Source organism: Pomacea canaliculata, linkage group LG2 (assembly GCF_003073045.1).
Source record: "Pomacea canaliculata isolate SZHN2017 linkage group LG2, ASM307304v1, whole genome shotgun sequence".
NCBI classification, from domain to species: Eukaryota; Metazoa; Mollusca; class Gastropoda; order Architaenioglossa; family Ampullariidae; genus Pomacea; species Pomacea canaliculata.
Window position 1 is genome coordinate 42,148,682 of NC_037591.1, and position 27,971 is coordinate 42,176,652.

The 27,971-nt window shown below is 43.6% G+C and overlaps 3 protein-coding genes across 5 annotated transcripts in view; 1 reads left to right on the top strand and 2 right to left on the bottom strand.

The window, feature by feature from the left end:
- The first annotated feature begins 663 nt into the window (after window positions 1–663).
- Window positions 664–11,453, top strand: LOC112558080 (cysteine sulfinic acid decarboxylase-like). Of its 2 annotated transcripts, XM_025228272.1 has the most exons (14): window positions 664–827; window positions 3,993–4,144; window positions 4,809–4,896; window positions 5,061–5,191; window positions 5,538–5,628; window positions 6,116–6,222; window positions 7,061–7,176; window positions 8,350–8,484; window positions 9,486–9,667; window positions 9,849–9,927; window positions 10,214–10,413; window positions 10,529–10,583; window positions 10,978–11,067; window positions 11,192–11,453. In XM_025228272.1, exons 1-14 carry the CDS (start codon window positions 781–783, stop codon window positions 11,363–11,365), a joined length of 1,647 nt encoding a protein of 548 aa, XP_025084057.1. In that variant the 5' UTR covers window positions 664–780; the 3' UTR covers window positions 11,366–11,453. The 2 variants fall into 2 exon arrangements, with proteins under 2 accessions (XP_025084057.1, XP_025084058.1); XM_025228273.1 differs by lacking the exons at window positions 664–827; window positions 3,993–4,144 and adding an exon at window positions 1,595–1,771.
- Window positions 11,454–12,293: 840 nt separating this feature from the next.
- On the bottom strand, window positions 12,294–16,331 carry LOC112558117. 2 transcript variants are annotated; one of them, XM_025228327.1, is made up of 2 exons: window positions 16,193–16,331; window positions 12,294–13,738 (listed from the first exon to the last, which is right to left on the bottom strand). In XM_025228327.1, the coding sequence occupies exon 2, from the start codon at window positions 13,732–13,734 to the stop codon at window positions 13,201–13,203; it is 534 nt and encodes a 177-aa protein (XP_025084112.1). In that variant the 5' UTR covers window positions 13,735–13,738; window positions 16,193–16,331; the 3' UTR covers window positions 12,294–13,200. The 2 variants fall into 2 exon arrangements, with proteins under 2 accessions (XP_025084112.1, XP_025084113.1); XM_025228328.1 differs by lacking the exon at window positions 16,193–16,331 and adding an exon at window positions 16,116–16,136.
- A 2,398-nt stretch (window positions 16,332–18,729) lies between these two features.
- LOC112556059 overlaps window positions 18,730–27,971 on the bottom strand; it is a 10,987-nt gene continuing 1,745 nt past the window's right edge. Inside the window, exons 2-3 of the mRNA XM_025224671.1 lie at window positions 26,078–26,411; window positions 18,730–18,875 (exon numbers count right to left, since the gene is read on the bottom strand). Coding sequence (XP_025080456.1) covers window positions 18,830–18,875; window positions 26,078–26,411 — 380 coding nt within the window. The 3' untranslated portion in view covers window positions 18,730–18,829. The remainder of the gene's footprint in view (window positions 18,876–26,077; window positions 26,412–27,971) is intronic.

Here is a 27,971-nt window from a genome sequence, read left to right on the forward strand (position 1 = left end):
AGGCCTGCCATTTGTTGCTGTGTATTGGTTTCTTGATGAAGATAACAGGTGGGCTGTTAATGTTACTACTTGCAACTTGGAGCATATACAGTGAAATAATAAAACTAAATGTAGTCTCTTGTACCATCTGATGGAGATCTTTATGTGATGGGAATTTGAACAGCATAATAATATTTTTATGTAAAATTTTATAACGCGCACATATTATATATTGATTACATTGCCCTTACACAAACTGAAAAGCAAACTTACCAGTAGTTCTTTATCTTTCCCAGTTTACATCATGTGTACATGGTGGCTTGTGCACACAAAAATGTCAACCATTAGAAATGTAAAGCTCACATGCACCTAGGCAACAAGCATTAGTGTATTTAATTAAATGTAGCATGGAAATCGTGGGCATACTCGGAAGCATGAAGTGCAGTAAAGCACGGAATGGGAATATAAACATTTTTACCGTTACTGAGATGAGCAGCATTTACTATAGAGCAAGAGGCAGTCCTGTATACTGTACTTCCCCTGTGTAGATGATACAACCAGCGCCATCTACCAAGCGTATCAGATATCAAATGAATATTAGTAATATAAAGGTCAAAGGTTCCCGTAGCCTGGTGATGAGTGAACTGTGAGAGGTTTACCAACGGTAATAGACGTCTGTCTAGCGGCACAAGGAAGGATAAGCCTAATTTTCATCTTACGATGTTGACCTCCCTTGATAAACTCCACTCCTGAAACCACAGAAGTCATGTCTGTTGCTGAAACAGGCGACAAAGATCGAGTATGAGCACAGGAAATCTGTGTGCAAAGCTTTGTCGGAGATACTTGGGGTAGGTAGTCACGTATTCTAATTTGTTGCTGATGACGACCACGCCAACGAAAGTGTAGCATCTGTATTAGACACTACCAAAAAAGTTATGAATTCATAAAAGATGTAAGTAAAAATGATCATGTTTTATGCACGAGTTAGTCTGAGTTTTTAAATTTATATTTAAAGCTTTTCCATTTTAAATTGTTTAAGCTTTGAACGTACGTAAAAGGTAGCAAACGTAAATAGCGCATGAAACAAAAATAATTTAACTAAAACTAAACAAAATATAGGAGTAAACAATCACAAAAGAAGTGAAATAATAGACATAAGTATACAATAAAATACATAGGAACAGATGCCTTTAATTCGCTTGGTTTTATTCATTCAAAAGTAAGAAAAATTGTATTTTGTAAAAATTGAAGTAGAAATTTTAAAAAAAACAAAACTAGAGAAAGTAAAATAGTAAACAAGAAAACTATAAGTGAACATCATGTATGTATAATGTTGTGTAATGAGGGCGGGTGCTAATTTAATTTAAAACACTTCGCGTCTTTCCCTGTCGCATCGTGTAACAGTCCGCCTGACCCCTCCCCAACCGATGACGTAGAGCGCACGTTTCTATGACGCTACCCGTTGTTGTACCCGTACCCGTCTAGACAGAGCTGCGCCCAACTATCGATCTGTGACGGAGAGAGGCAAGGCCGCCAGGTGGAAACCTCGCACGACTGGTAGTGACGTCACTCTAAGGTCAGCCGTTGACGACCTTACATTATTTATAGACTGATCGCGAGTATGCGCAGCCAGGATTTACGTGCACGTTCACAAAGGTGAACGAGGATAAGGCGAGGGTCCTGGGTCAAGATTTGTTTGTTGTTTTTTTTTCTAATGCGTAGCAAAAGCTGTTGTCAAACAAGTTTGTGTTAACGTCACCGAAGACGGGGAGAGCTGTGTTCTGCTGAAAAGGTAAGAGCTGAAAAGGCTATCGGCTTGACTGGTCTGTAAGTTAGATACAGCCTTGATATGAATTCCAGCCATGTGGCTGCACTTTGAGCTAAGCTGCTTTGATGGGTATCAACAACGGCGGCTTAAGCCTGTGCATACTGTCCACCTGCACAGGCCGCCACACCAATATATATTGAATATAAATAAAACAAAGAGAAAATAACAACACAGCTGACGGCAATGTGGCCGAAAAACATTGTTTCCTGGTAATTAGTACATTGTATTTACTAATATTGCTATAGTCGGAGCAATAAGCTATACGTAGTATTATAACTTTATGCCGTAATGAGAATAGCACGGGCCGCCACTTGACATTGGCTGGCGAAGGGCGATTCTTTCTCTGCCCAGGGCCGCCAGGAGCCTAGATCCGTCTCTGCCCCCAATATCAGCCACATTATTTTACCTTAATGCCAGCGAATGAATTCAAGCAACTCAAAAATAAATTTGTCTTAAACAATTCTATTAAGGTTTTTCTGACAAAGTTCACTAGAGTTTGTAAGTTAAACTGGGTTTGTCTTGGGCCATATAAACCTTTTTCTTTTCCTTAATAACTTATTCTTCTTTTCTGCTTTCATGCGTTAGAAATAGTATCAACTGTACAACGTCAAAGCAACTAATAAATAACGAAGCTAAAAGCTTAGAATTCCAGAAAGCTTTTACGTAGATGGAATTATTACTAAACAATGAACAGTATTAGAATACTTATAAGCATACAGTCGCGAGAGAGTCCGCCTACTTAACTCTAGTGAAGAGTATTCCTGCAAACTGCATTTGAAGAGCACTTTACTAGTTCATGGCCACTAGTGCCACCAGTTAAGGTAAGGTAAAGGTCGTCACCTCACCTTTTCAGGTCGTTGGAGGGGTGGGGGCGGGGTTGAGGTGTTACAGACCTCACGTTTCTCGGGGCCAGCTGCAGGTGAGGGCGGTGCCCATCTCCTCTCTCTCACTGTCCTACCTTCCCCAAGTCTCTGTGGAGTCAGGTACCTATTCCCGCCAGCTGGGTTAGTTGCTGTGACTCTTCTAAGGTGGTTTGGATTGCAGTGCAACATTTGGTTTGACAAATGTATGAAGGTTAATTATCTGAACATATAGAAATATGGACATAATAATAACCCACAGGGTCTAGCTAGAAGGTAGCTACTCAACGCGCACATGCGACAGTCAATCTCTGGAAAAGATGAGGTCAAGGTGTTTTTGTTTTGTGTGTGTGTTGGTGTGCATTAAGTGAACTGATCGGAATTTCCTGTCGGGCCAAATGCTGGTTAAAGGTTGAAAGGAAGAGCTTTGACTTTTCAAGCAAAATGGCGTCCTGATTTCTGAGCGCCCACTGATTTATGCTGGGAATACGATTAGATAAGCAGTCAGTCCACAGGGCAGACAGTTACGTAAAGGGAGACGGCCTTGTACCCTATTGACCTATTGCAAACTCGAATTGGAAGCCAGGGAAGTGTCGTGAGCAGCTCAGTGAATAAAACATGAGGTCGACCGCAGAACAATGCGGAACCCATGGGTCTCAAGTCTCTCAAGTTTGTTTAGCTTCTCATCAGCTGATTGGCTCTGATGATAATCTCCTTACTCTTCCTGTCACCACAACAACATCAGAATCATTAAAACGTGCGTTTAAAACACATCCACATAGTGCTACCTTCTAACCCTTTCTTTTACTTTTTCCATCTTCCTCTGCAGATTCACGAAGCTCGGAATCTTTACTGTTTGTTCCATGATTCCGTTTTGCGTCTTCTATCTTTGTCTTTTATTGCTTGTTTGCACGGATTTTTTCTATCCTTCCATCATTCCTATGCTATTCATGTCTCGTTCTTGTCTCAAGATCTGAGAACATGCTCCTTTATTAACGTGATCATGTGATATTTATTGTTGTTATTTTGTTGATCAGAAGTTCTACAGACAGTTCTTAAAATGGTTGCGTGACCACCTCATCCTGCGCACTAGCTGTGACCCGCCGAGTTATTTTGTTGTGTCCTACTTTAAAGATAAATGTGTTTTGAACATTTTCCCCCAATGTTTTTGTCTCATTCTCTTTGTGTGTGCTTTGTGTTCTCGGTGTGTGTGTGGTTCCAGAAGCTGGTAATCACAGCTGATATATATTTTTTTTTGCCATTAGTGTCATCATTGTCATTATAAAGTGACTTTCCCCTCTGCCCACCAGTTCTCTGTGAAACAGTATCACGATGGCAAACAATGACATGGAGCAGAACTGTTGCTACCATATCACCAAGGACATCTTGGTCAATGGCACACCAGGACCAGCGACAACCGCACGCAGCAGCGATGATCTCTACGATATGTCATGTGACGCTCAATCCCATGATGCAGGTGAATCAGAAGGTTATTCTTTCGTTACTCCAAATGATTCTCTACCGGCCGTCCTTTGATCCTAATAAAAGATAAATAAAAAAAGGCAAAGAGAGTCGGGTAACAAAAACTCAGATGGTCGTGATTCAGCAGAGGAAGACGAGTAGGTAAAAGGGATGGGGCTGAAAAAAAATAGCATTCTGTTGACTGTCGTTAGGAGTACTACTATAAATATTATTATTTATCCATCAATGAATCTTTATTGTCTGTACCAGGCATAGTCCAGGATAGAAATTTTTCTTTTGCTTTTTAATACATGTAATACTTTAAAAGACACCAGGGCAAAAAGAATCGTCAGTCGCGGGCTTAGATCTCACCTCTGTTGGTTTCACCACGTGATTTCTCTCTGGATACGGCACCTGTTTATAGGGCTGTACCAGGTGGTCATGATGCATAACTATACAACTTTACTATTACAGCTTAATGTAAAAACTCTAGCAAGTGATCCGCAGAACTGAAATAGAATTCGTTCCATAAATAGGTAATCGGGCAAGAAATACTTATATAATGGATGTACAAGTGGAATACAACTTACTGGCTGCCTTACAAGAGCATCATTTCTTCTGTCTTCACCTCGCTGTACATTTTGCCATCAGCCATTGTTTCCCGTGTCTTACGATTTCAGCATCGCCAAATGTTTGTTTCCGCTTCCTGAAGGAGGTTGTAGCTCTTCTGGTGAAGGAGGTACTGAAGGATGGCACTGACGTGAACAAGTGAGTACAGCATCTCCTACTTGTCACCGGGTGAGTCAGGGTGGCCAGATGCCGTTAGGAAAGACAAGCTAATCGTTTGTCAGGATACATTATTGCTGTGGTACGTTTGTGCGATGCCCTCACAATATTTTGCAGTGTTTGTCTCTATGTCTATGCTTTTCGAGGAAGGTTGTTGAATTCCGGCATCCTGACGAACTGATGCGCATTCTTGACCTGGAGCTGATCTCTGAGCCAACCTCAAACAGTGAGCTGCTGCAACTCTGTCAGCAGATTGTCAAGTACAGTGTTAAGACAGGTAATCTTTAAACAAACAGCCTTATCTTGTTTCTCACTTGTGTGCTCCACTTTGCCATCAAGGTTTTTCTTGCTAGCAATCATCCTGTCTTGCCTAGCATAATGTTTTCTTCTCAAGTATGCATCTTCCGCCTAGTGATGTCTTGCTGACATATTTAAATTTATGTTACTTTTTCTTGAGTAGACATTTGTACCAAATAGCCTCCTTTTGCTCAATAGTAGTAGTAGTCACAAAAAAGAGTTACAGTTTTGGGGAAGTCTAGGATAACTCCCTTTTGTTCAAGATATAGCCAGCAAGCAAACGAAAGGATGATAATCCTACTGAAGTGTGGTGTGTGTTTTGCCAGGTCATCCGCACTTTTTTAACCAGCTGTATGGCGGTCTGGACGAGCACGGACTGGCGGGGGCGTGGATGACTGAGGCTCTCAACACAAGCCAGTGAGTCACGTGGGTCTCCTCACGGACAATAGCAATCTGAAATCATACAATTTAATTGTATATAATCGGCATTTCACATATTTTAAGATCAACTAAAAGATGTCCTTTTTTATGCGCTCGTAAATGCGTTCGTGAACGAGATCAAAGGTCAGGGATATTCTTTATGCATAGAATACCTGTTTGTCACGGACATGAAGGACCGATACGTAGAATATGTCTCAAGTATGAATGGATGATAGAATACCAAGAACGTGTTTTGGGGAGTAGAGATTTATTACGGACGTTGAAATACACAGAATACTTAGTCTCAGGGAAACCGTTGGAGGATAGAATGCATAAAGTACCTTTTGGTCTAAATAACTCAGTATTTAAAAGACAGGATACAAGCATTCGTTTTGTTATGAGAAGAATACATAGAGGATTTGTTTTAGCTTAGGTGATGATTTTATTAAAGACAGAGTGCACAGAAAACTTGCTTTCGTCTCAGGTATACGTTCGAAGTAGCTCCAGTGTTCACGCTGATGGAGAAAGTTGTGCTGGACAAGATGCAACAGCTTATCGGCTTTCCGGAGGGTGACGCCATCTTCTGTCCAGGTATGTTCCTCCAACAGGCTTTGTGTCCAGCAGCATGCATCTCGCTCGGTCGATCTCAGGAGAGGAGATCAGTTATTTTGGATCATTCCTTCCATATACCCACTTAAATCCATCTACACACTCACCTACATGCCTGGTGAGAAAGGGACGGGGGAGGGGGGGTCAGGTAAGATTTGTACCGGGGCCATGGCACGTGCTGGCTTTCCGTGGCCCTGCACACCTAACCGTGTATATATATGAATCTCATTAGATATGTAATTTATTTTTGTGTGTGTTTTGTGCGTGTGCGTGCGTGCATGTGTGTGTGCACGCCCACGTTTGTCTTCCCTGTACAATATATATTTAAATTGGATTCAGCGCACAAAAGAAAGAGCGCTTTGTCTGAAGACAAACAAGCACAGTCGTAATCACGCCTGTTGAGAGCCAGGGGTCGGGTAGAGGGGTAGGTTGCCATTACCACAACAGACAATCCCTTCATGCAGTTGACCAGGCTTGAAAATTAAAAGAAGCCGATTAGTGCAGTGAGCTCCTATCTTTGCTTTCTGCTAACCCTTGATTTCATGCATGTCAGAGATCTTCTTTTTTTTTTTTTTTTTTTTTTGTTTTTTTTTTTTTTTTTTTTTTTTTTTGTTGGGTTCATTGTTTATTGCTCCTGTCCCTTCCCTCCTTGTGTGTATGTTCGTGTGTGTAATACCATTATTGGCGCCTTTTAGTCAGATGTAAATCAGTTTAGTGGAAGGAGAAAGTGTGAAGGATGAGTTGGAGCACATTATATTTGCAGACCACTTCGGTAGGTCACTTCATGAATGACATGGTACCTGTCCTCTTGTTGTCCTAGGTGGGTCCATTGCCAACATGTACGCAATCAACCTGGCTCGCTTCCACTGCTTTCCAGAAGTGAAACGCAAGGGTATGAACGGCCTGCCGCGCATGTGCATTCTGACTTCCGAGAAGGTAACTCGAGTTCACTTTAGGTGACTTAATTGTTACATTTATATGTATTTCAAAATCATAACTGGATTTATGAGTGATTGTCTGAAATGCGTGTTCGCGACAGGGAAAATCGGTATTTAATTTTTATCCAATAAAACAAAACACTTGTACGGTAAGAGCTGCAATACTTTCCTAATACTGTTATAAAATGTGCCAATAATTTATGAAAATACTGCGTACCATCCTTTACTACTTTACTATTTCTGGGGTCATCAATCTAGGTTTTATCATCGACTTATCGTCGCTTCATAAATTTCACATCAGTGCAGTCTGCAAGTCCTTGGCTTCGCATCCGACCTTTTCTTTTAACTTTCTGTCACCAAAAATCTCCAGTCGGTGTTGTTCTGGTAGGATTACTGCAACTCTCTGCTCAACAATCTCCGTTTATCGCCCTCTGAAAAAACTTCAAAGGCTTCAGAATAATGTCGCTCGCGTTGTCTTCTGTATGCAAAAAAGCCAACCATGCCACACTCGGCGAACTACCTTGGCTGTCAGTCTCGCATGGATGATAAGATTTCTACCTGAGCTACCTTTGTACTCAGCATACCCGAGTCACTCTTAGGTGACGCTTTACCACCCGAGTCGGTCTCTTCCACCCTCTAGAGCTGACCTCAGACGAGAGAAACTGCTGCGGAATTCTTTGCCCCTTTCTCTTTGCTCAGTTCGACGCTTTCAAATCCAACCTGAAAACCAAAATCTTTCATAATCCTGCGAATTCTTTCCTTCTAGAGTCTAGACCATGGATCACTCACTTTAGTTCACATGTACCACAGTGTTTCCGTTTTCTGGCGTGCTTCTTTGTTTCATGATTAACTATCAGTTCGTTGGTAATCTTTCATGCTCAGCAATGTCCTCACGGCTAATTGAGCTCTATAAATTTATTACTATTATAATTCAATGAATAATTGTGTGACAAATCGGAAAGAAAAGCTGCTTTCCGTTGCTGTTTCATAAGCGAGATAGTATTTCACACACCAGTGCAGGGTCAGAGAGGTCATGCAATGAACTTTAATGTTGCGAGTCAGTCAGGCAGACGTGCACGAGCTGTCCGGACACAATGAGTTCTCACGGCGGACATGTTTGCGGAGGGGAGATAAGGTAGAAGGTCACTGAGGCATGATGGCGGCTTTGCAGGGACACTACTCGCTGACGAAGGGGGCGGCACTGCTGGGGTTAGGGGAAGACAACGTGGTCAAGGTCACGACGGATGCGGCAGGGCGCATGCGTGCCGACGCTCTGGACAGCGAGCTGACCCGGCTGAAGTCGCAGGTATTGCAAAGTCTTGTTATCATAATTATATCATCTTTAGGTAATTGTATATCAGGCGCTGACTGCGGACACACATACAAACACGCACGGAAATATCACATCAGTACGTCAGCTACATCAGTACCTAGTGACGTGAGAGACTGTATACAGAAACGTGAGATCACACGTGAGTAGTATATGCTTGTATATGTTGTATCCATGCCTCATGCGGTGCCGACAAAGGTGCTGTCAGGTGGGGTGCCGGAAGAGGTATCACGTGGGGCACAGAAAATGGAGCGCCACATCCGGGGGGGCACCGCCCCCTTCCAGGTGGGGGGAAGGGGATTTGCTCAATCCGGGTGGGGGGGAAGTGTGAGCCGCCCCTTACGGCGGAAGGAGTAAGAGTATTGCTCTCCTGGCACGAGTTGTCTCCACCTTACCGAAAGTGGGCACGAGTAGTCTCCACCTGACCAAGGAAGGTACGAGTGGTCTCCCCCTGACGAGAGTAGCTTGCCCCTTGCACGCTTGGTCAAAAGGTTGTGACCACTCATGCTAGGGGAAAGCTACTCTCTCGTCCAGGGGAAACCACTCGTCCAAGAGGGCGAGCTACTCGTACCTTCTCCTCGTTCAGGTGGAGACTACTCGTGCCCACTTCCTGCAAGGTGGAGACAACTCGTGCCAGGGGCGCACTACTCTTACTCCTTCCGCCGGAAGGGGCGGCTCACACTTACCCCCCCCGGATTGAGCGGATCCCCTCCCCCCCTGGAAGGGGGCGGTGCCTCTTCCGGCATACCACGTGACAGCACCCCTTCCGGCACCATGAATACAAAATATATATATACTACTCACGTGAGTGGCTAATGATGTCGGAAATTATGTACAGAAATGTGAGACGTAACATGAACGAAAGCGTACACATGCCGGATGTGAAACAAAACCCTCGCAGCATTAGTCACATACCAGAGTGGATGCACAGAAGTCAGTCACCTCAGACGCCATCTTTAGGTTGTGACTCTCTGCAGGGACTGGTTCCCGTCATGGTGAACGCGACTTCTGGCACGACTGTCATGGGCAGTTACGACCCCCTGCAGCCCATCGCCACCATCTGCGAACGTCACGGCGTCTGGTTACACGTGGATGCCGCATGGGGCGGGTCGGTGCTGCTGTCCGACAAGCTGAGGTACAAGGTGAAGGGCATCGAACGGTGAGCTAGTGTTTGACCACGGACGTGTGTAGGTGTGGTCAGCCGAGACCTACGCTTAGCCTCTTGTGAAGTTCTCCGCGGTTAGTCTCGGCGAGCCTGAACAATGAATGCGATTAAGCCGGAAGCTGTGTACACACCTGCCTCGTGACTTAACGTAACGACTTAACGTGATTTCTTGCAGAGCTGACTCGGTAACATGGAATCCGCACAAGATGATGGGCGCGCCACTGCAGTGCTCGGCCTTTTTCACAAGGCACAAGGTAAGTTACTTCCCCTAGATACGACAAGTGGATGAGTATTGGAGCTGACTGCATGTTTCTGAAACTTAAAACTTTAAAAAAAGAAGCAAATTTTTAACAACAAAAAAACGCTGCTATGCAATTTAGTTGTGCTGCACAAGGGCATACGAAAAATTGAGCTGACGGGAACGAGCGACCTACGCTACCAGTTGAGAAATTAAGAAGTGCCTGCTTTTCTTCCCTTGTACTTTACATGAAAACTGAACACCGATCGCAAGTTTCAGGTCGTTTTTCCGATCTGCGGCAGAATCTGATGACAGAAAGCCATTCGACCAACGCCGTCTACCTGTTCCAACAGGACAAGTTCTACGATGTGTCATATGACACTGGCGACAAGTCTTTTCAATGCGGGCGCAAGGTGGATGTCCTCAAGCTCTGGCTCATGTGGAAGGCCAAGGGAACTAACTGCTTCGCCTCAGAAATTGAAAGCGCGTTTGACTGTGCGCAGTAGGTATTTCCTCCATGTGCCTCTTTTATTTATTACCGTAGCTAACGTGTCTTTATTATCATTCCCCAACACCTGGTTTCATTTTATACAAGGTCGCTTTCATCGTAATTTCAGGTACCTGGCCAACAAGATGAAAGTCACGGAAGGGTTCCGCCTGTTGTTGGAAGAGGTAATCAGCGTGATTTTTACAAAATCTCAACAACTCATTGCCATGACTGTGGTTATGTTTTGCTCTGCATCAACCGAATGATGTGTCGTATTCTCAAAGTAGACTGTTGTTGTTTCTAAACCAGAGATTCTCAATGCCGTACCCCGAGGGTATAATTGTGATTATACTGCCACGTAGATGGTATAGCAGACCGTTAACAAAAAGTCTTGCTGTTTTCGTCAGAAATAGTATGCTTTTAGTTTTGCTAGGGGTATGTGCAGGTTATCCAGACGGAGGCCCTTTTCATTATGCACAGGGCTATTTGGTTGTGTGTTTATATCCATCTGCACTGTCCCTCCCATTCCACTCCATCTCAGGTTAAAATTAAAATATACGATGCTTTTCTCTGCAACAGCCTGAATGTACCAACGTGTGTTTCTGGTTCATCCCACCCAGCCTGCGTAACCAGCCAGAGACAAAGGAGTGGTGGACTAAGCTTGGACAGGTGAGTTCCTCACACACACCCAGTTGTTCTGAAGTATGGCGTCCTGCTGACCCAGTGTGTGACCCTAGTGTTTGGCGCTGTCGTCATTCGCCGCTAAGTCAGTTCCGTTTGATTTGTTCATCAGGTGGCGCCTGCTGTGAAACGTAGGATGATGGAGGAAGGAATGATGCTTGTGGGTTACCAGCCCGACGGAGACCATGTCAACTTCTTCCGGATGGTGGTGTCCAACACCAGTTGTACGACCGCGAACATGGACTTCGTGGTGCAGGAGATCGCCCGCCTTGGGCAGGACTTGTAGCTAGTCTGTCTGGGGCAGGACTTGTAGCTAGTCTGTCTGGGGCAGGACTGGTAGCTAGTCTGTTTGGGGCAGGACTTGTAGCTAGTCTGTCTGGTGGTAGCTAGTCCGCTGGGGCACTGGTAGCTAGTCTGTCTGGGGCAGGACTAGCCTAGTCTGTCTGGGGCAGGACTTGTAGCTAGTCTGTCTGGGGCAGGACTGGTAGCTAGTCTGTCTGGGGCAGGACTTGTAGCTAGTCTGTCTGGGGCAGGACTGGTAGCTAGTCTGTTTGGGGCAGGACTGTAGCTAGTCTGTCTGGGGCAGGACTGGTAGCTAGTCTGTTTGGGGCAGGACTGGTAGCTAGTCTGTCTGGGGCAGGACTGGTAGCTAGTCTGTCTGGGGCAGGACTGGTAGCTAGTCTGTCTGGGGCAGGACTGGTAGCTAGTCTGTCTGGGGCAGGACTGGTAGCTAGTCTGTCTGGGGCATCTGGGGCACGAATGATAGCTCACTCATGTGACATGTCCAGGCCCAGAACGAAGCTCTAAACGACACAGAAAGTGAAAAATGATGGCATGGATTTACTTTGCACTTTTGATATTGCAATAGCTGTATTTTGTACTTTTTGTTTGTTAAAATTATTAAAAACTTCACTTTTCGAATTTGTCCATAGTACTTACAGCATTTAAAATCATTTTCTTGTTATTCTCCTCTCTCCTCGCCTTGAAAGTTCCGCCTTCGCCTTATTAATTGTTTTTTGTCTTGTCAACCCTAGCGAACTCGCCATGTTAGTGTGATGTCCTCACCCTGCCAGTCTAATGGGTTCCTATCCTTTCCAACGGCTGGATGTCTAATCATACCGTTTTCACTAATGCATTTCATTCTTTTTAATTGCTATTATTTATTATCTAAAGCTACTAAACACGCGCACACGTTTCCTACTAAACTGTTTTTACAGTGTTGACCATCATTATTGGTATATTTGTAAATGTTTCACAAAGTAAAATATGTTTCTAATTCTGAATACATAAAGCATGCATTTCTGTACATCGGACAGGAAAGAAGCAGTCATTCTATTCCATATTTATGTAACAGACTACTAATATGTTCTGTAGTCGCAAGATTGTTCTGTGCCGTCGATGTACATACAGATGGAGTAAAGCTTAGTCCTGGATCACGTGGTAGGAACACTGGGGATATATGTCAATGTCATTTTTCTTTTCAGATTCAGACAATGGCTCCAGGTTGTATCTCAGATTTATCGAGAGACATTTGCGAGTTTTCTTAGTTTTGTCGAACTTTGAAAAGATATAATATTACAATTTTGGAGCGGGCTTTAAAGTTTTGCCACGAAACCCTGTGTGTAGTAAATGCTGGTCAAAACTGTCTCGTGTCGTAATCAACACCTGTGTTATATGGCTACAGTCAAGTCTTTGTCACGCTGAGAGATCTTTCAGTATTATTTATTTATTATTTATTACAGCGTGCAGACAAAAGATATTTCTTTGTAGTGTTAAGGGTTCTTTCGTGGTGATATAACTTATTGCCTCGTGCTGTGAAGTGTTGTTTCCTGGTGACGTCACTGCAATGTCCTGTCAAGTGCTAGGTCGTGCTGTAAGGTGTTGTCACGTGACCTGCTGTCGTGACTCATCTTGTTGTTTCCAGTTTGTCTTCATCACTTTATATATTGGAGGAATAATAGACACCCATTCAACTGTATTTATTTATTTGCTAGCAGATTTTATTTTGTACAGCCATCCCCATTGCTAAATATGTCCGTACAATTGTTTCATTCTTCTCTCAACACTAAAGAGTTCCACTTTGACCTCTTCCCTCTTCCTGCCTACGGCCACTCCATGCACTCAGCCCCAGCGTCCCCCAGGGGTGCCGTAGCCATGTTCTCTCTGCCACTGATCAAATTCCTTCATCATCTCCACGCAGTCTTGCGTGAAGCAGAAGGCCGCGGCATCCAGTCCATCGCGCAGACGAGGAACATCATCTGGAAGGTTGGACAAGTATAGCAAGCGCTCCTTGCGGAGGGCAGCGGGAATGAGGTGCGGGGGGATGTCTTTGACCGGAATGCCATATATCAGGACCTCGTCCTCACTGGCAGGCAGAGGAGCTTGCAGGTCGTGAGTCTGTCCTTCTCTCGGGTGGGCGGGTAAGTCGCCGTCGGGGCTGCAGTCGGGATGATGAAGAGGACATCCGGACGTGGTGGCGTCCGGCGCCGGTTGGAATGGCGGAGCCGCGGGGGAGTCGCCTTCCCCATCCGCCAGCAAGAGCTGCAGCAGCGAGGCGGCGGTTCTGTTGGCGGTACTCGTGGCGGAGGCGGCATGCAGCATGGCCAGGAGGAGCAGCAAGACTGTAACACGATCCATTGCTACCTCTGGACACATCAAACTGTCGACAACAAAAGTCAAACATTTCAATAGCAAAGCGTCAACCACTCGGACAGTGAAACATCAGATGTGTCCAGCATGAAGAATTACAACAGCGAAACGTCAGATGCGTCAACACCAAAACGGAAAACATCGGATGCTTCGGCACTTTAACATGAAACATTACATTAACAAACATTAGAAAATTTTCCATCAGGGAAATTTCAGGCATTATAAATCAAAACTTCAAACAACAATGAAAAAGTCCAATTTCGCAACAAAAAATACCAGACAGCAAGCTTGTAGTGCCATTTACCGAGTGAGTCTAACTTCAAAGAAATTAAACACTTCACTGACTTGACATTCGCGAGGAAAATGAAAAGTGGGTAGAGTGAGAGAGAGAGAGAAGACAGACTAAAGTTTCAACTAAAAGTTACATTTCATGTAATTGGCTTTTTAACTTAATGTTTCAGTATCATGTTTGTGACATCGTTTCCAGCCTAATACTTTACATATTGTCATAAATTCAAGAGAAGCATAGTAAGAGAAAGACTTGCGAAGATTTGTGGGTGATTAATGGTTCTAACAGGCGAGGAACAAAATTTATTAACTTTTCGAAAAGAAGTAGGACAAGTTTACTTTAACGACATTTGGAGGTGAAAGTGGACCGACTTAAAGTCCTCCCCAAGTGAATTCTGTGACTTCAGCCATCCACTGATTTAGGACGGGGACTGGTACATTACGCATGCGCAGACAGCTGGAAGGACATGTTGATACAGTATAAATAGCCTCGAGCAGGGCGCACGTGTTGACAAATATAAATTATAAAGGACTTCAGCTCTGCTTTGGACATATACGACACGCGCATAAAATTTATTACATCACACACACACGTTCAAAACACACAAGGCAGAGAAGCAGAAAAATAATGGATGATGGGGGAGGGCGAGGAAAACGCTGCAAAGTAAGGCTTAAAATGAAGCTGAGTCATTTATCATTCTGCGCATACTCTTGTTGTAGGAGTTGTTTCTTTTTTGTAGGAGCTGTGGGGGAGGAAGGGAGGAGCACAAAAGAATGCGAGATCTGGTCAGGGGAGGTCATCGAATTGGCATCATTGCACTTTATGACTGACAGTTGCCTCTCTTTTTTCGTCTGTTTATGGCCACGATGGACCATTCTCCACCATGGCGGGTGGGTGTGGCCAGGAGGGACCGCTCGGATCTCTAAGTCCTGACCGAGCTGTAAATCACTTTGTTTGGCTTTGGGTGTTGGCCGTCTTCTGTGGCACTTGACGAAGGTAGGGGAGGGGTAGGGGATGTGGTGCTCACTTAAAGCCAGGTCTGGTGACTTGTCTTGGTTCTAAATTGTCCGCGCTGAGAGCGTGTCGTCCATCAGGTGACGTCCTTCCCGAGGGGATGTAAACATATGATTACCGGGCACACAATCCACTTCCAGTTCTCCCCCTTCGCGCGCCTCGGTAACAGAAAGATTTTAAGTACTTTTATGTTACATTATTACACATCGACTGATGGCTTGAAGACCTTCATTGGGAAGTTACAAAACAAAATGTTCCCACCATTCCCTTTGTAATCTTTTGTTGGTAGACGAGACGGAAAAATAAACACCCGCATTTGAATATTGATATTTAAGTCTTGGTACTGGTTGCAAGGGGAAGTAAATGGATAGACATGGCAGTCAAGGGCCGCCACTCTCGCCTGTTCTGGGTGATAGTGAGCAGGTCCTGCACAAGATGGCCAGTCCACTTCTACACTTTTCTGAAGCTAGTTCTTCCTCTGGTCATCACAGACAGGTAGGTATCGTGAAGAACAGAAGGTGTCGGGCCAGGTACCTGGCCAAACTACACTAACGCCGCTTTCTCTTGTGGCGACTACCCGTGGTCGTGTCTCTGGACATACACGGGGTGGCGTCCATCTTCTTATCCATTTCAAGTTCGGGTAGACTCTGCTTCCTCTGATGCAGTACTTTTTGTCGTGTCTATTGTGTAGTTATTTTTGCAGCCTAATATTTTTGCGTACAGAATGAAAAAAAAAAATCCGATGTTCATGCAGATTGTTTCTAATGTAGTGTCTGAGAAAGGTTAGTCACCTTTCATCAAATGAAAGTAACAAAAGAGTTAAAGAACACGCACGGATATAGACTAAAACCTACCTGCTTACAGTGACAAAAAAAGAGAAACAAAGAATACACAGAGACAGCAAAATAACTCGTGCGGAGTGACAGAAGAAAAAACACACAGAGGCAAGTGACACAGACTTAGGTGGCAAAGAAAAAAACGCATATAGACACAAATAAACTACATTTGTACATAAAGACAAAAGCACATAAACATGCATGTGTAGATAAAAACATACAAAGAAAATAAATACCTTCACACACACACACACACACAGGCATGGTAGAGAAAATAGAAGGAACACCTGGCACAAACATAGACGAATGCCACTAATGCCCTTACCTTGATAAGGTTGTGCTGCCTGTCAGCCAGGACTGTGCCAGCTACATCACTTATATATCAGAACACATACCCTCACATATATATACTCCATTGCTGTTTCCTCCCACCCCCGAGTCACTGCCCCACTCCGTCCTACAGGGGTACAATGGACCCTTCCCCGTTCCTCCGTTGCTGGAGTCCATGATAACACCTGCGAGGTCAGTCACACGAGGTTACTTCAAATCTTCGCTGTCGTGTCCAGTCATCTGACATTCTCCTTCAGCCGAACTTCTGCACCTGGCTTATTGGAGATTTGCCTGCGCCTCCGGCATGAGTAGAATCTACATTCAGAAGAAAATGAAGGAAGAGTACCTCCTGTTTCACCTGACAAGTGGAGGTGATATCTAGAAACGTGGCAGCCAGGCCTCTGTGAGTGGCTTCAAGCCTTCGGTGGTTTATCTTCTGCTGGATTATATATCTCTTGTCACACTCTTCTTTCTCGCCGAACGTGAGAGGGAAACTTTGTGGAGTGTAAATAATTGGGAGAGATATCCTGGGCTGCCCCTGTTGCAAGGAGGGAGTAGAGGCTAGGAATGGGATGTGATTAGTAAAATAGTTTGAAAAAAAAGCAACAAAATCTTAGACTTGTCTGAAATAATTATAGTCTGAAGAGTATCGCATTTTATCTTCTAATAACTCGTTCTCAATCAACATAACTAAGTCATTTAGTCCTTGTCAAGTCTCTTCATTGCCATTAAAAACTGATGGCCATACAAATGTAAATTGTTGTCAACAGCTTGTGTTATTGTGCACATGAAGTACATTATAAACAGCTATAAATATATTAATTCAATTTTATTCGTGCGCTCGATATGTACGCCTTCTGTTCAGTAAAATAAGGTCAACGGTCGATCTGCACTTTCTCTGAGGCGCCTTCCATTCTCTTGTAATTCCATATCTATTCTTCTTCTTCTCTTTCCTTTTTGTGTGTGTATTGACAGTGTGGGTGTCGTAACTGCATTTGCGACCACATATGGATGAATCTCACTCCTTCGCTGCGCCAATCTTTCATTCTGTCTGTCCTTCTGTCACCCCCTCGAGCCTCGCATGCTCAGTGTGATGTTCCGTTGTCCTTTTGCATTGATCCTACATGGCGAGGGCTCGAGGGCTTTTTTCCCTCTTTAATTAGGATTAGATTTTTTCTCTTTAAAAAAAGAAATAAGACCGCGCGCCAGAGTTACCACCCCTTAGTCGCTCTTCTGTGATGAGCCTGATGTTTTCTTTACCCTGACAGATGTGTAGACGATGATGATTACAATCGCGACAAGGGCAGTGCATTCTCTTCCTGCCAACTTTCGTCACTTCCATCAAGCGGAAGGCCGTGAAGATTGTTTCCTCTTTCCCTCCTAAGATTTTTTTTTAAATTTCTTTTCTTATTTTGTTTAAAATTCAGCATTTTCTTTCCACGCGTTGTTGTTCCGTTGTGGTGGTTTTTTTTTTTTTCTCCTTGGTATTTTATCGTATGTTTAAAATCTTTCACTGCTGAACTTTGAATATAAATGTTTCCCTCTTCTGTCAAGTGAGCTATTGAGGTATTCCACGACAGCGCCGTGAAAAGTGTGGTGATGTCACGTGTCCACCTCTGTCATGTCACGTGTCTCTGGGATCTGTGATGTAACGTGTCCATCTCTGTCACGTGTCTCTGTTATATGTCTGAAACGAGCAGAGGTGTGTCTGGCACGGTTCTGGCGACAAGACGAACGTCACAGATACGTGGTCGTTGGGGTCAGTGATGAACGTCACAAACACGACGTCCTGGGGTCAGTGAGAGCTTTATTTTTTTCTGATTTTACAGTTGACAAATCTCTCTCAGGGAGGCTCTCAGCCTCTTCCGTTCAAAGTCCTTTCCATGTCCACAAATAACTCTTGTTCATGTTCCGTTTATTTACCACCTTAGGGGCGACCCATTAAGCCCACCATGCTTTGCATGACAAGATGTTAGTACCGCACAAAAATCAAACTGAGAATAATATACCCTGACTTGGAACCATTATCTCCTTCAAGATTATGAAAAGTACAAAGCACGTTTTTCAATAAATAGCTGACCATTAAAAGAGCATCAGTTCCACAACCGTAAGTGCTTCCACGACAGATTTAAGGACTTTGAGGAAAGATAACAGTTTAATGAGTTATTTCTTCTAATTACTACTAAACAATGTTTTTCTCCACGTGATAATGTAAAAGTTTTATTCGAAATTTAAAGCAGCTAAAGATAAGATTAAATTGTTTATACATGTATGTGGTTCAGGTGCGAGCAAAATAATGATTGTGAGTGGAATGACTAAACTTGGAGAAAGAGGTTAGTAAGGGGATGGTGTGATAAGGATAGCAACTCAGATTGTTGGGTTTAACAAGTGTTTGGCTGGAGGAGGGGCATACACGAGATAGTCGCTGAAACTGGGGTCACAGGGTCATATCACAACTTGCATTACTGGGTACCTCGCACTCTCTCAGACAAGCACACTGGCATACACATCAACATCAACAACAAACTGGTGTCTCTGTTCAGGCCTGTCTCCCTTTATTAAAGTTCATTCACACCACAATGGCATCACTTGGGCTGAGGCGCAACGGTGTGGAACGGCACGAATGACGTCATCAAACGTCCTCCTCCCCGTAGTCCAGGGGCAGGTAATCGTAGGCACTGCAGCAGAAACAGCAAGAAGCGCAACAGGTAAAAACAGAATGTTTTTATTTTGAGAAATTTCAAAGCATAGCTCTTGACTATTCAAGGAAATCATCTTTCATCAATTAATCGGCGCAAACTGCAACTCTTTGTTACTTTACTCATTGTTCTCGACTTTTGCACTGAGTAGGACAAGTTGCTTATAATTTGCTCTTTTGTAGATTTTTATTTCATTTTGACCCACCACCATCACCTTATAGCCACTACTATGATCTTAGAACAGAGACATCAACACCAAACTAAAAAAAAAGAAAGAACAAACTCGAAATAGTCTGGGGCTACTTATACCAAACAAACATCAACTTATTGGTTAATGACAGCAGCATGGCTGACAAATCTACAAACGATGCATTTTTAAATAATTAGCAGCCAGAGTCAGGCGCACGCACACATTGGAACATTCTGCTTTAAATATACGATTACAAACTACAAGAATACCACATTGACCGTGGGGAGAGGACAGCTTTCCTTGAGAAATCACAAGGAGCTAGATATGTTTAGATACACGTCAGTCGTCCCTTGAGTGATAACGGTCGTTGAGGGGAAGCACGTGCCACACAGCAGCTGACAAGGACCGAAACTTTCTTCTGTTTGACGGTTGTCAGCAGCTCCACTCCTTCCCCAATCCTTTCTCTGACCACCCCGGCGTCGACCATCCTCTAAGGTTCCTTGAAGGACAGTTGTCAAGAAGGTGTCCTGCCTGGTCACATGACCAAACCATAGCCCTTGCCGCTGCTGCTGTCGCGATCCAAGTACTCAAAACAGTTTAACTCTTCAAGCCGTACCCCGCTCATGGGATCTCTGCCTTGCCATTGCCACATGAGTTCAAGATGTCTGTCAGTCTTTCACATCTTTCAGTTCTGTTAGTGTCTGCTATCAGATCGATGTCTGCAAAGAGTGGGTTACAAATTGGCCTTCCGACGATGGAAATGAAAGTTTGATGATCGTGAAGGGCTTGATGTTGTTTTTAAAAAAAAATGAAAAAAAAAAAGTCAAACAGCACAGGTGATAGGGGAGACCATTAACAGAAGCCTACTGCCGTAAGTTATCTCCCACATGAAAGTTATCTCCCATTTGTTTATACAGCAGTACTGCGCTCCTTGCGATAACTTGGACGAAACCTTCCTCGATGTTAAATTTTCGCATCACATGCCACAGCCCCTCATGCCAGACTGTCAAAAGCCCTTTCAAAGTCTATGAAGTTCCCGATTTAACCACGATGTAACCGCTTGGAAAGAACTTCCCAGATGATGTAGTCAGCGAACCACTATCAAACCGATGAGCCAGAAAAGTCAACTTTGACAAAACTATTCCTTCAAAGTGAAATGAAATTAGTTAAAATGAAACAAAAGACATCTCACAGGAGTTGCATTAAAAAGTTCGTTTCACGTGTGTTTTATATCCAGCCTTATAGTCCTGCATATGTGCAGTAAGAGAAGTACTAAGGCAGCTCCAACTTCTTTCTTTCTTTTGGGATTATCTATGTTCATCTAAATTGCACTGTACGTGTGTGTGTGTGTGTGCGCGTGTGCACATTTTACAGGACGTAGAGAAAGCATACGTGCCAGTGATGGCGATGGTGATGTTTGTAGTCGTGACAGACTTTCCAAGATCAACCCATGGTCTACTCAACTAGTGGGCAATACCCAGACGCTTTCTTCTATCAATATTTTTCAAAAGAAAGACTTGTTAGACACTGGCGCTAATCTCCTCGGATCATTTCGGAAAAGCTCATTTCCTTCGTTCGACCAAAGGGTGAAGACATTGTTCCGGAAAGATAATCAGAGAAGAATTCCAAGCTGCGGCAGCATCACATGGGATGAACCATCGATTGGCCTGAGAGTCAACATCCACAGAAGCACGCAGGGAATGCTTTGGACAGCAGGGTTCTCGCTCTCGCTAACAATGACTCCGTATGAATGAAAACAGGATACGAGGCTACGTGAGGGCTTACAGGCGCAAAGCCGCTGACGGATACGAAGCGGGGCCCGATGACAGTCTCTTGAAGCCGGTTCTTCTGGAAAAACTGTCTCCACTGGCCCTTAGCATGATTAACCTCCAACGCTGATTAGCTTCGTTTAGTTGTGAGGCCACGCGAGTAGTCTGTCAGAAGAAAAGCGAAGTTGATCGTTTATCGGAGTCTTTGTCCATGTGAGCAGCGCCGTGTGACCGCGGAGAAAGGCTGCGAGCATCGAAACCAAATTGACTCCCGCCACTGAGGATGGTGCTCCGCACGGGCAAGACATCTTCATCATCTGACGCCCCAACGGTCATCAGGCGAGGGCGTCACATGCGTTACAGACCTGCGCGCACGGACGAAATGAAGCGATGAAGGAAGAAAGACGTCATCTGGCCTTCCTTTGACCTTTCGGCTTCAACGGCGGCTTAACAACGTCCACGATGGGACGTGAATCAGGAAGGAAAGAGAGAAAGAAGGAGAGAAAGAGAAAGAAGGAAGAATATGAATCCATGCGTAAAGATTTCAGCTTCGAAATAAATCCATAGAACTGTGGATGTGTTGCTGTGATACAAGCCAGGCAGCAGCCTCCATCTCGCTAGTACGCATGGGTAAGTTTTTATCGGTGGAACGCTTTGCTTCAAGAACATTCCGCTCCAGGTAGTCCAACAACACGTGGAGCTGTTTTCAATCACAAGCGATTCAACGAAATATGTCGACCCTAGCAGATCGAAGTTAATGTCTTCAGGGTTCTGATCCCAGCGTTTGATGGTCCAGTTGTAGTATTTAGACGGCGAAGTGGTGTTTTCTGACTTCAAAGTGAGGATCAGAAGACAGAAAAAATCACGTGCAGCGAAGGGCTAAACTTTCTTACGGTGTCTTACTCCCAGGGTAGGTCACATGACAAGTCAGCACAAACTTGATTAGGAAATCCGCAGTTCAGGGAATCATTTGCAATCTGCGCGTATCTAGCGACAGAGCAATGACATGGACGACCTACCTTGCAAGAAATAAAAATGATGTTTATTAGTTTGAAAAGGATCAGGAGAGCGACAACAAGAGTGGAAGACAGCCAGACCTCCAGACACTCCCCTCTGCAGTCGTCGCTGTTATCAGATCCACATCCTACTCACAATGTCCAGCTACAGATGGACGATAAGGGATTGGATGTGGAAATCTTGTTTGTCCCCGTAATTATGTATCTTTTATTCGCAAAAGTTGTAAGACAGCAGCGTATCAGTCGATAAATGAAGACAGGAAAAGTTTGAAAGCCACTAGCGAGAAATGGTGTTCTGGAAGAAATAAAACTTTCTATCATCTTCATTCTTTGTCTGCTTTAGAATGTCCTTTGTGTGAACTGTCTCGTGCTTTCATCTTATTTTCTGGGTATGCATAAAACAGACTGACATAAATTTGTGCTTTGTTGTGGGATAGCTGTTGAAGTCACAGACACACAGAGGCAGGAAGGTTAGGGAGGGTGCTGGGTCGAAAGACTTTGATAGAGTGAGAGAAAGAAGAAAGCTGAATTATATCGTTCTAAAACTTTCTCAAACTTGCGAGTAACTTTTTATATAAAAATTTTATATAAAAATAAGGACAGGCAATAGGTTTCTGCTACAAAATCTAACACAGTCAGCTTATTCTTGACCTATGAGAACATTTGCTTGAGTCCAATGTAAGGTGGATGAATAAACCAAAACTCAGTTCATTACCGATGTCATGGCGAGATAGTCCTCTCCAGTATCAGATATCTGACTTTCATCACTCGTCGTCTAGAATGAGGCTATTTTGAATAAAAGCTTAAAATCAAAGCTGAATTGTCAAGATAAATTGCTTGCTGTGTTTGTACAAGTCTCCAGTGTAACCGGGGTGGTTTGTTGTTTCTCAGAGCCGCAGTGGCTGATGGTATCTCAGTACAGTGATGTGGACATTGGCAGTTAGTGTTCACTCTTCTACATCCTCATCGTGTCCAGCATCGTAAAAACTTACATTGGTATTATCTGCCTCATCTCTAGGAGTGAAAACATTCTTTAATTGGTCGAGCTATCATCGATTTGCAGTTATGTTATCGTCATCATTTGAGATCTTCTGCGTAGGGAACGCTTTGGAGGAAGGAATAGAGAGAAGGAGAGAAGAGGGCGCAGAGAGAGAGAGATGAAAGAGAAAGAAAGGAAGAGAAAGAGAGAACGGGATAAAGAAAATGGATAGAATGAATAGGCTGTCTTGTTCTATGATACCATATCTTTCCCTTTTGACTATCCTAACATTTTTCTAGGAGTAGATGTTCACAAATTAAAGGGAATGGCAAGTGCCCTCGCACGTTTTGCCTAGAGGATAGATACTGCCTTTCTGAATTATTTCCGCTCATGATTTCAGATTTCTAAACAAATCGTTTACCTACAAATGCATCTATTTCTATTTCCATCTACAATTTATGCCTTGAAATAACATATAAACCATTTACAAATTTCGTGTTCGAGGTCCGTTTGATTTACTTTCACAGGTGTGCAACGACCCCGAGATACCCCTCCCACATAAGAGCCACAAAGGTTAACAAGTAACAAAATAGAGCTTTACCGGGGTTAAAGAGTTTTAAAATTTTGAATTCATTTTTCGTAATTATATTTCTTACAAGTGTTTTCAATTAGCTAGTGATGTTGTGGAGGCAACTGACTAACTTAGCCACACATTGGCGAGAGAGCTACTTGCGCTTCTGAGCTCTGTATGTAGCTTCAGTAGACAAAGTAAACGACATTTTCATCATCATCATCATCATTCATCGACAAGCCGCTATTTTTTCAGTCTGTTTACTACGAGCTCCGTAAGATTAGTGTCACCAGCCTCCATCTCTCTCGACAAAATATCTACTCTTGTCTGTACATTCGTTCTATCAAGTCTTGATTACTGTAATTCCTTGCTCTCGGGCTGTCCTGTGCAGCATCTGTACAAACAGTACAGACCTCCACATCAGGTGCTCAAGGTTTATCAGGGTCCATGTCACTCCTCTTTGTTCTCTGTACTGGTATTCAGTTCATATTGTCTGACGATACTTGTCCTGTTTGTTTCTCTGAACTTCCTTTCCTCCCACATCCCAATCTGAACCCTCCGCTCCTTATCTGACCAGTGCTCTCTGTCCACTGTCACCTCGGCGATGATGAATGGTCACTGGTTATTTTTAGCTATGATGCAGCAAAGCAGTGGAGGTCCCTTCCCTATAGAACCGAGAGGTGCTGGTTCGTTACCCGTGTGATGCAGCAAGCTTCCCCAGTCCACACAGCTGTTGGAAAAGGGTAGCTGACTCCACAGAGTTTGCGGGAAAAGTGAGGCAGTGAAGGCAAGGTCCTGGCATCGTCCTCACGTAAAGCTGACCCCTAGAAAAGTGAGGTCTCTTACACCTCACTCTACAACGGCCTCAAAAGGTTAGGGAAGGATTTAACTTTTTTACAGGATTTTTAAGCAATGATGAAGCAAAGTAGAAGAGCTCCATTCCATTTTATATCCACCAATGAATCTTTTAAACGTGCGTAGAAAACACATCTTTTCCGGTAGCACTACTCCTAAACACAGTCCACTACTAACCTAATTGTAATTTTGACATTACATGAATAATCAAATACAAACATCCAGACCGGACGCTTTAGTTTGTTTGTAGAGCCATTACCTTTGAATGGCTTCTACCTTTTGTATCAGTATTTGAGTATTCATATGATGTCAACATTACGATTTTATTGTAATACTCTCTGGTGTAGGGAGAGATGCTCCTTTGCGCATTGGAGGACGTCTGGGAGTTCAAAGTTCAAACAGTACCAAAAGCCAGAGTTTAGTAGGAATATCTTTGCTGCTAATCTCCACACTTGTCACTCGCATTTATGTTTGGATGTCACCTCACACCACATCCTCGACTGAGATTTGCACCACAGGCAACTAATGCGATCTTTGCAGCATTTAGCTTAATGCACTGTTTTGCTTGGTGTTCATAATTTCATTAACCATTAATTTTGAATAATTTACAATCGCTGCAACACGATTTCCTCTCTTCTGCACCACGTACTCGCGAAAGCTTTTAATGTCCAACTGGCTGGAGTAGGCCAGAGAGGCACGCTCCATGAGACATGATAAATAATTTACAACCAGGCCCCACATTTCATCGAAATTATGTCTACCTGTATTTCATATCACATCCATTATTTACCGACTCTAAGTAGAAAAATCAGGAAATTCACCGTTGCTCTCATGTGCGAGCCGAGTGTTGAACCGTTGGACAGTTGTTCCCGAGTTCTTGTCGTGCAACGGTTACGTTGATCAAAATATAGCTACTATGCGAGAACATAAAGCATTATACCCTACCCTTCAGGAATTATCCTGCAATTTTTTTCCTTTAACACCTGGTTTGCATTATTACTGGTTCTCTAGCCACTGGGAGCGGCAGACATGGGTTTTGCGCACGGTTCCTACATCCCAGCGCAACGCGGTTCGAGGACAAACAAAAAATATTTGATTTAAAAAAAAAGAAGATTGATTTATATTTTGATAAAATAACCAAACATAAAAAGGATTGAAAAAAATTAACATTTACTGCATTGGTCGGACAACAGTAAAACATTCTAAAAATAGTTACAATATAGCAAATTAGCTTGTTAATAAGTTTTCTCAGAAGATGATCACACGATGTAAATATTAAAGCAAAATGTGAATATTTTATTATTTTGTGTTATTTGTCTTATTGCAGCTGCTTGCCTCTCCGTTTTTGTTTGTTTGATGCCGGCGACATCTGCCGGTTGTCGTTTTTAACACTGACACTATTAAAAGCTAAAATGAGAACACATACAGTTTGAATTCGTGATCTCTTTCTAACAAACTGTTGATTTAATTTGTATTTTTTATAGTATGAAAAGAGTATTTTTGTGAATAGAATTTTATGCTTTGCGAGACAATGTTGGTGACCTGAGAATTGCGATCTATTCACTTACCCTCTTTGAAGGTAAAAATATTGTAAAAATATATCTATGACAAGAAAACAACGACGGAGGAAATGCTCTTCAATGTTGGAATATTTGTTGATTTTCTTGTAGATTTTTACTTGTTGGAGTAAGAAAACAACAAGCACAAACTTTCGATAGACCAATAGACAATAATTGTCTGCTAAGACAGCAATCACGTTTTTGGAATAAGGAGAGCTGATGACACCAGTAGACCAACTCACCTGTCGCGAAGGTCCAGATCCACCTCGTCAGGTGCAAAACGCTTGCCGTAGCGGAATGGTTCCTTGGCCTTTCGTGTCCTGGCGGCGCGCTTGCCGTACCGGAAGGGGAAGTTACTCTGGCGCTTGACGAGCCCCTGCTCCGTGCAGTCACACCCCGCGCCGCCCACCCCGTACAGCAGGCAGTCCCGACGACACTGTGCGTGAGAACGAACGTACATCCCCACCGCAGCACTCAGCACCGACAGCAGCACCACACCAGCAGCACCCCGACACTCACCAGACTCCTCATGTCTGCGATAAGGCCAAAGAACCGGAAGTAGATGGCGGGACGAACCTGAAGACAATGAAAAGCGTCACGTGATAGCAAGGTGACAGATTTGTTCAGATCCTAACCAGTGTTACCTATGAACCTTCGTTAATCTCAGGTACTATGACATATCGCTATAAAGATCTGGTTTGTTTCGTTTGTTTGTTTGTTTGTTTGTTTGTTTGTTTGTTTGTTTGTTTGTTTGTTGTAAAATGGCCGGACTCAGTGTTAAAATTAAGCGTAACTTCTTTATGAGACTGGGTAGAGAGCTTGGAGATGGTACCCACCCAGAAGATGGCCTAACTGTGTTTTAGTCCCTGTGTGTGTTTGCGTTTGTTTGTTTCTTTCTTTTTTGTGTAAGAGAGAAGGTAACGATTGCATCTGTGTGTATGTCTTTGAGTCTGTTTGATTGTTTGAAAGAGAGAAAATAAACGTCAAAGGTTTTCTGTACACAGATGTGGGAGTTGGTTACAATAATTTATATGACAAGGCACTGCTATTGTAAATATGTTTACAACAGTCAAATTTCATTTTGCGCACATCTAACAATGTTACAGTTCAGTCAAAAAGGCAAAAGAAATAATACGAGAATTATTCCACATCCATCCTCTTTGAGCACCTATCCACACACCCGACAGCCATCCACACACGCGCCGCGGTGCATTGAGAGATGGCATGGCATTTTACTGTTTCAAACACGTGGCACAGTAACGGTGTGAGACAGAGAGACAAGAGAGAGGAGATAAGATATAAGAGACAGAAGGTAAAACACAAGCCTCAACACAAACACAAAGTCGAACTCAGAGGCTGAGAAGCGAGCAACGTGTCCGTCACGTTAGATTAACTCTCAAGGTGGTCGATGTTCAGCACTCTCGCTCGCAAAACAAAAGTAACGAGGGAGAAATTGAGTAAACAAATGAAAAGCTGTCAAGTCATCGGTGCGAGGCGCTGACGAGGGAACTGATCCTTCAGTGTTCGCGCAAAAATCGTTCGAATGACCGGCAACCCGACCCAAAAGGCACTGGGAGTGGTAGAGTGGAGCGACATAGCAGGACAGGGCAGGGCACAGGACAGGGCAGGACAGGGCAGGGCAGGGAAAGGCTAGATAGTCCCAATCATTGAAGGACTGCAGCAGGACGACAGCAGGATGCTTCTGCTCCTCTTGTGGAATGATTTAAAAGAGTTTCAGGAGTTTGCATGTGACTCCATCCAGATGGTGTCCCTGGGCTTTCAGTTGCTTTAGTGTTGTAGTTTCAGATGCAGTAAACATGTCCACACAACGTTATCTCAGTCTCGTTCTGAAATCGTTCTGGCAGCCTACCAGTCGAAACAGGGGAAGATAAGTCACTTTACATTCTAAAGAGATGAGACGTTGACATCGTAAAATTTCTCCGAGGTGAAAAGGTTGCTTGGAAGTTTTAGAAAGTTTCAGGAACAACATATTCAGTTTCTTTTCTTTCCTATTTTCTCTCTCAACTCTCACGTGGTTAAAACCTTTCGATCGCAGCCTCTTCCCTCTGTCTCTCGTCTCTCTTACATATTTTTATCGTTTGTTTTCTTCCTTCTTATAGTCTAAGGGGATGGAAA

Bases quoted from the DNA above. Each gene is read 5' to 3' on its own strand.
- LOC112558117 (XM_025228327.1), bottom strand. From the start codon at position 13,734: ATGTGTCCAGAGGTAGCAATGGATCGTGTTACAGTCTTGCTGCTCCTC.
- LOC112558080 (XM_025228272.1), top strand. From the start codon at position 781: ATGAGCACAGGAAATCTGTGTGCAAAGCTTTGTCGGAGATACTTGGG. The intron at 4,145-4,808 runs GTGAATCAGAAG...TTACGATTTCAG, and splicing joins CGCTCAATCCCATGATGCAG to CATCGCCAAATGTTTGTTTC. The intron at 10,584-10,977 runs GTAATCAGCGTG...TCTCTGCAACAG, and splicing joins TCCGCCTGTTGTTGGAAGAG to CCTGAATGTACCAACGTGTG.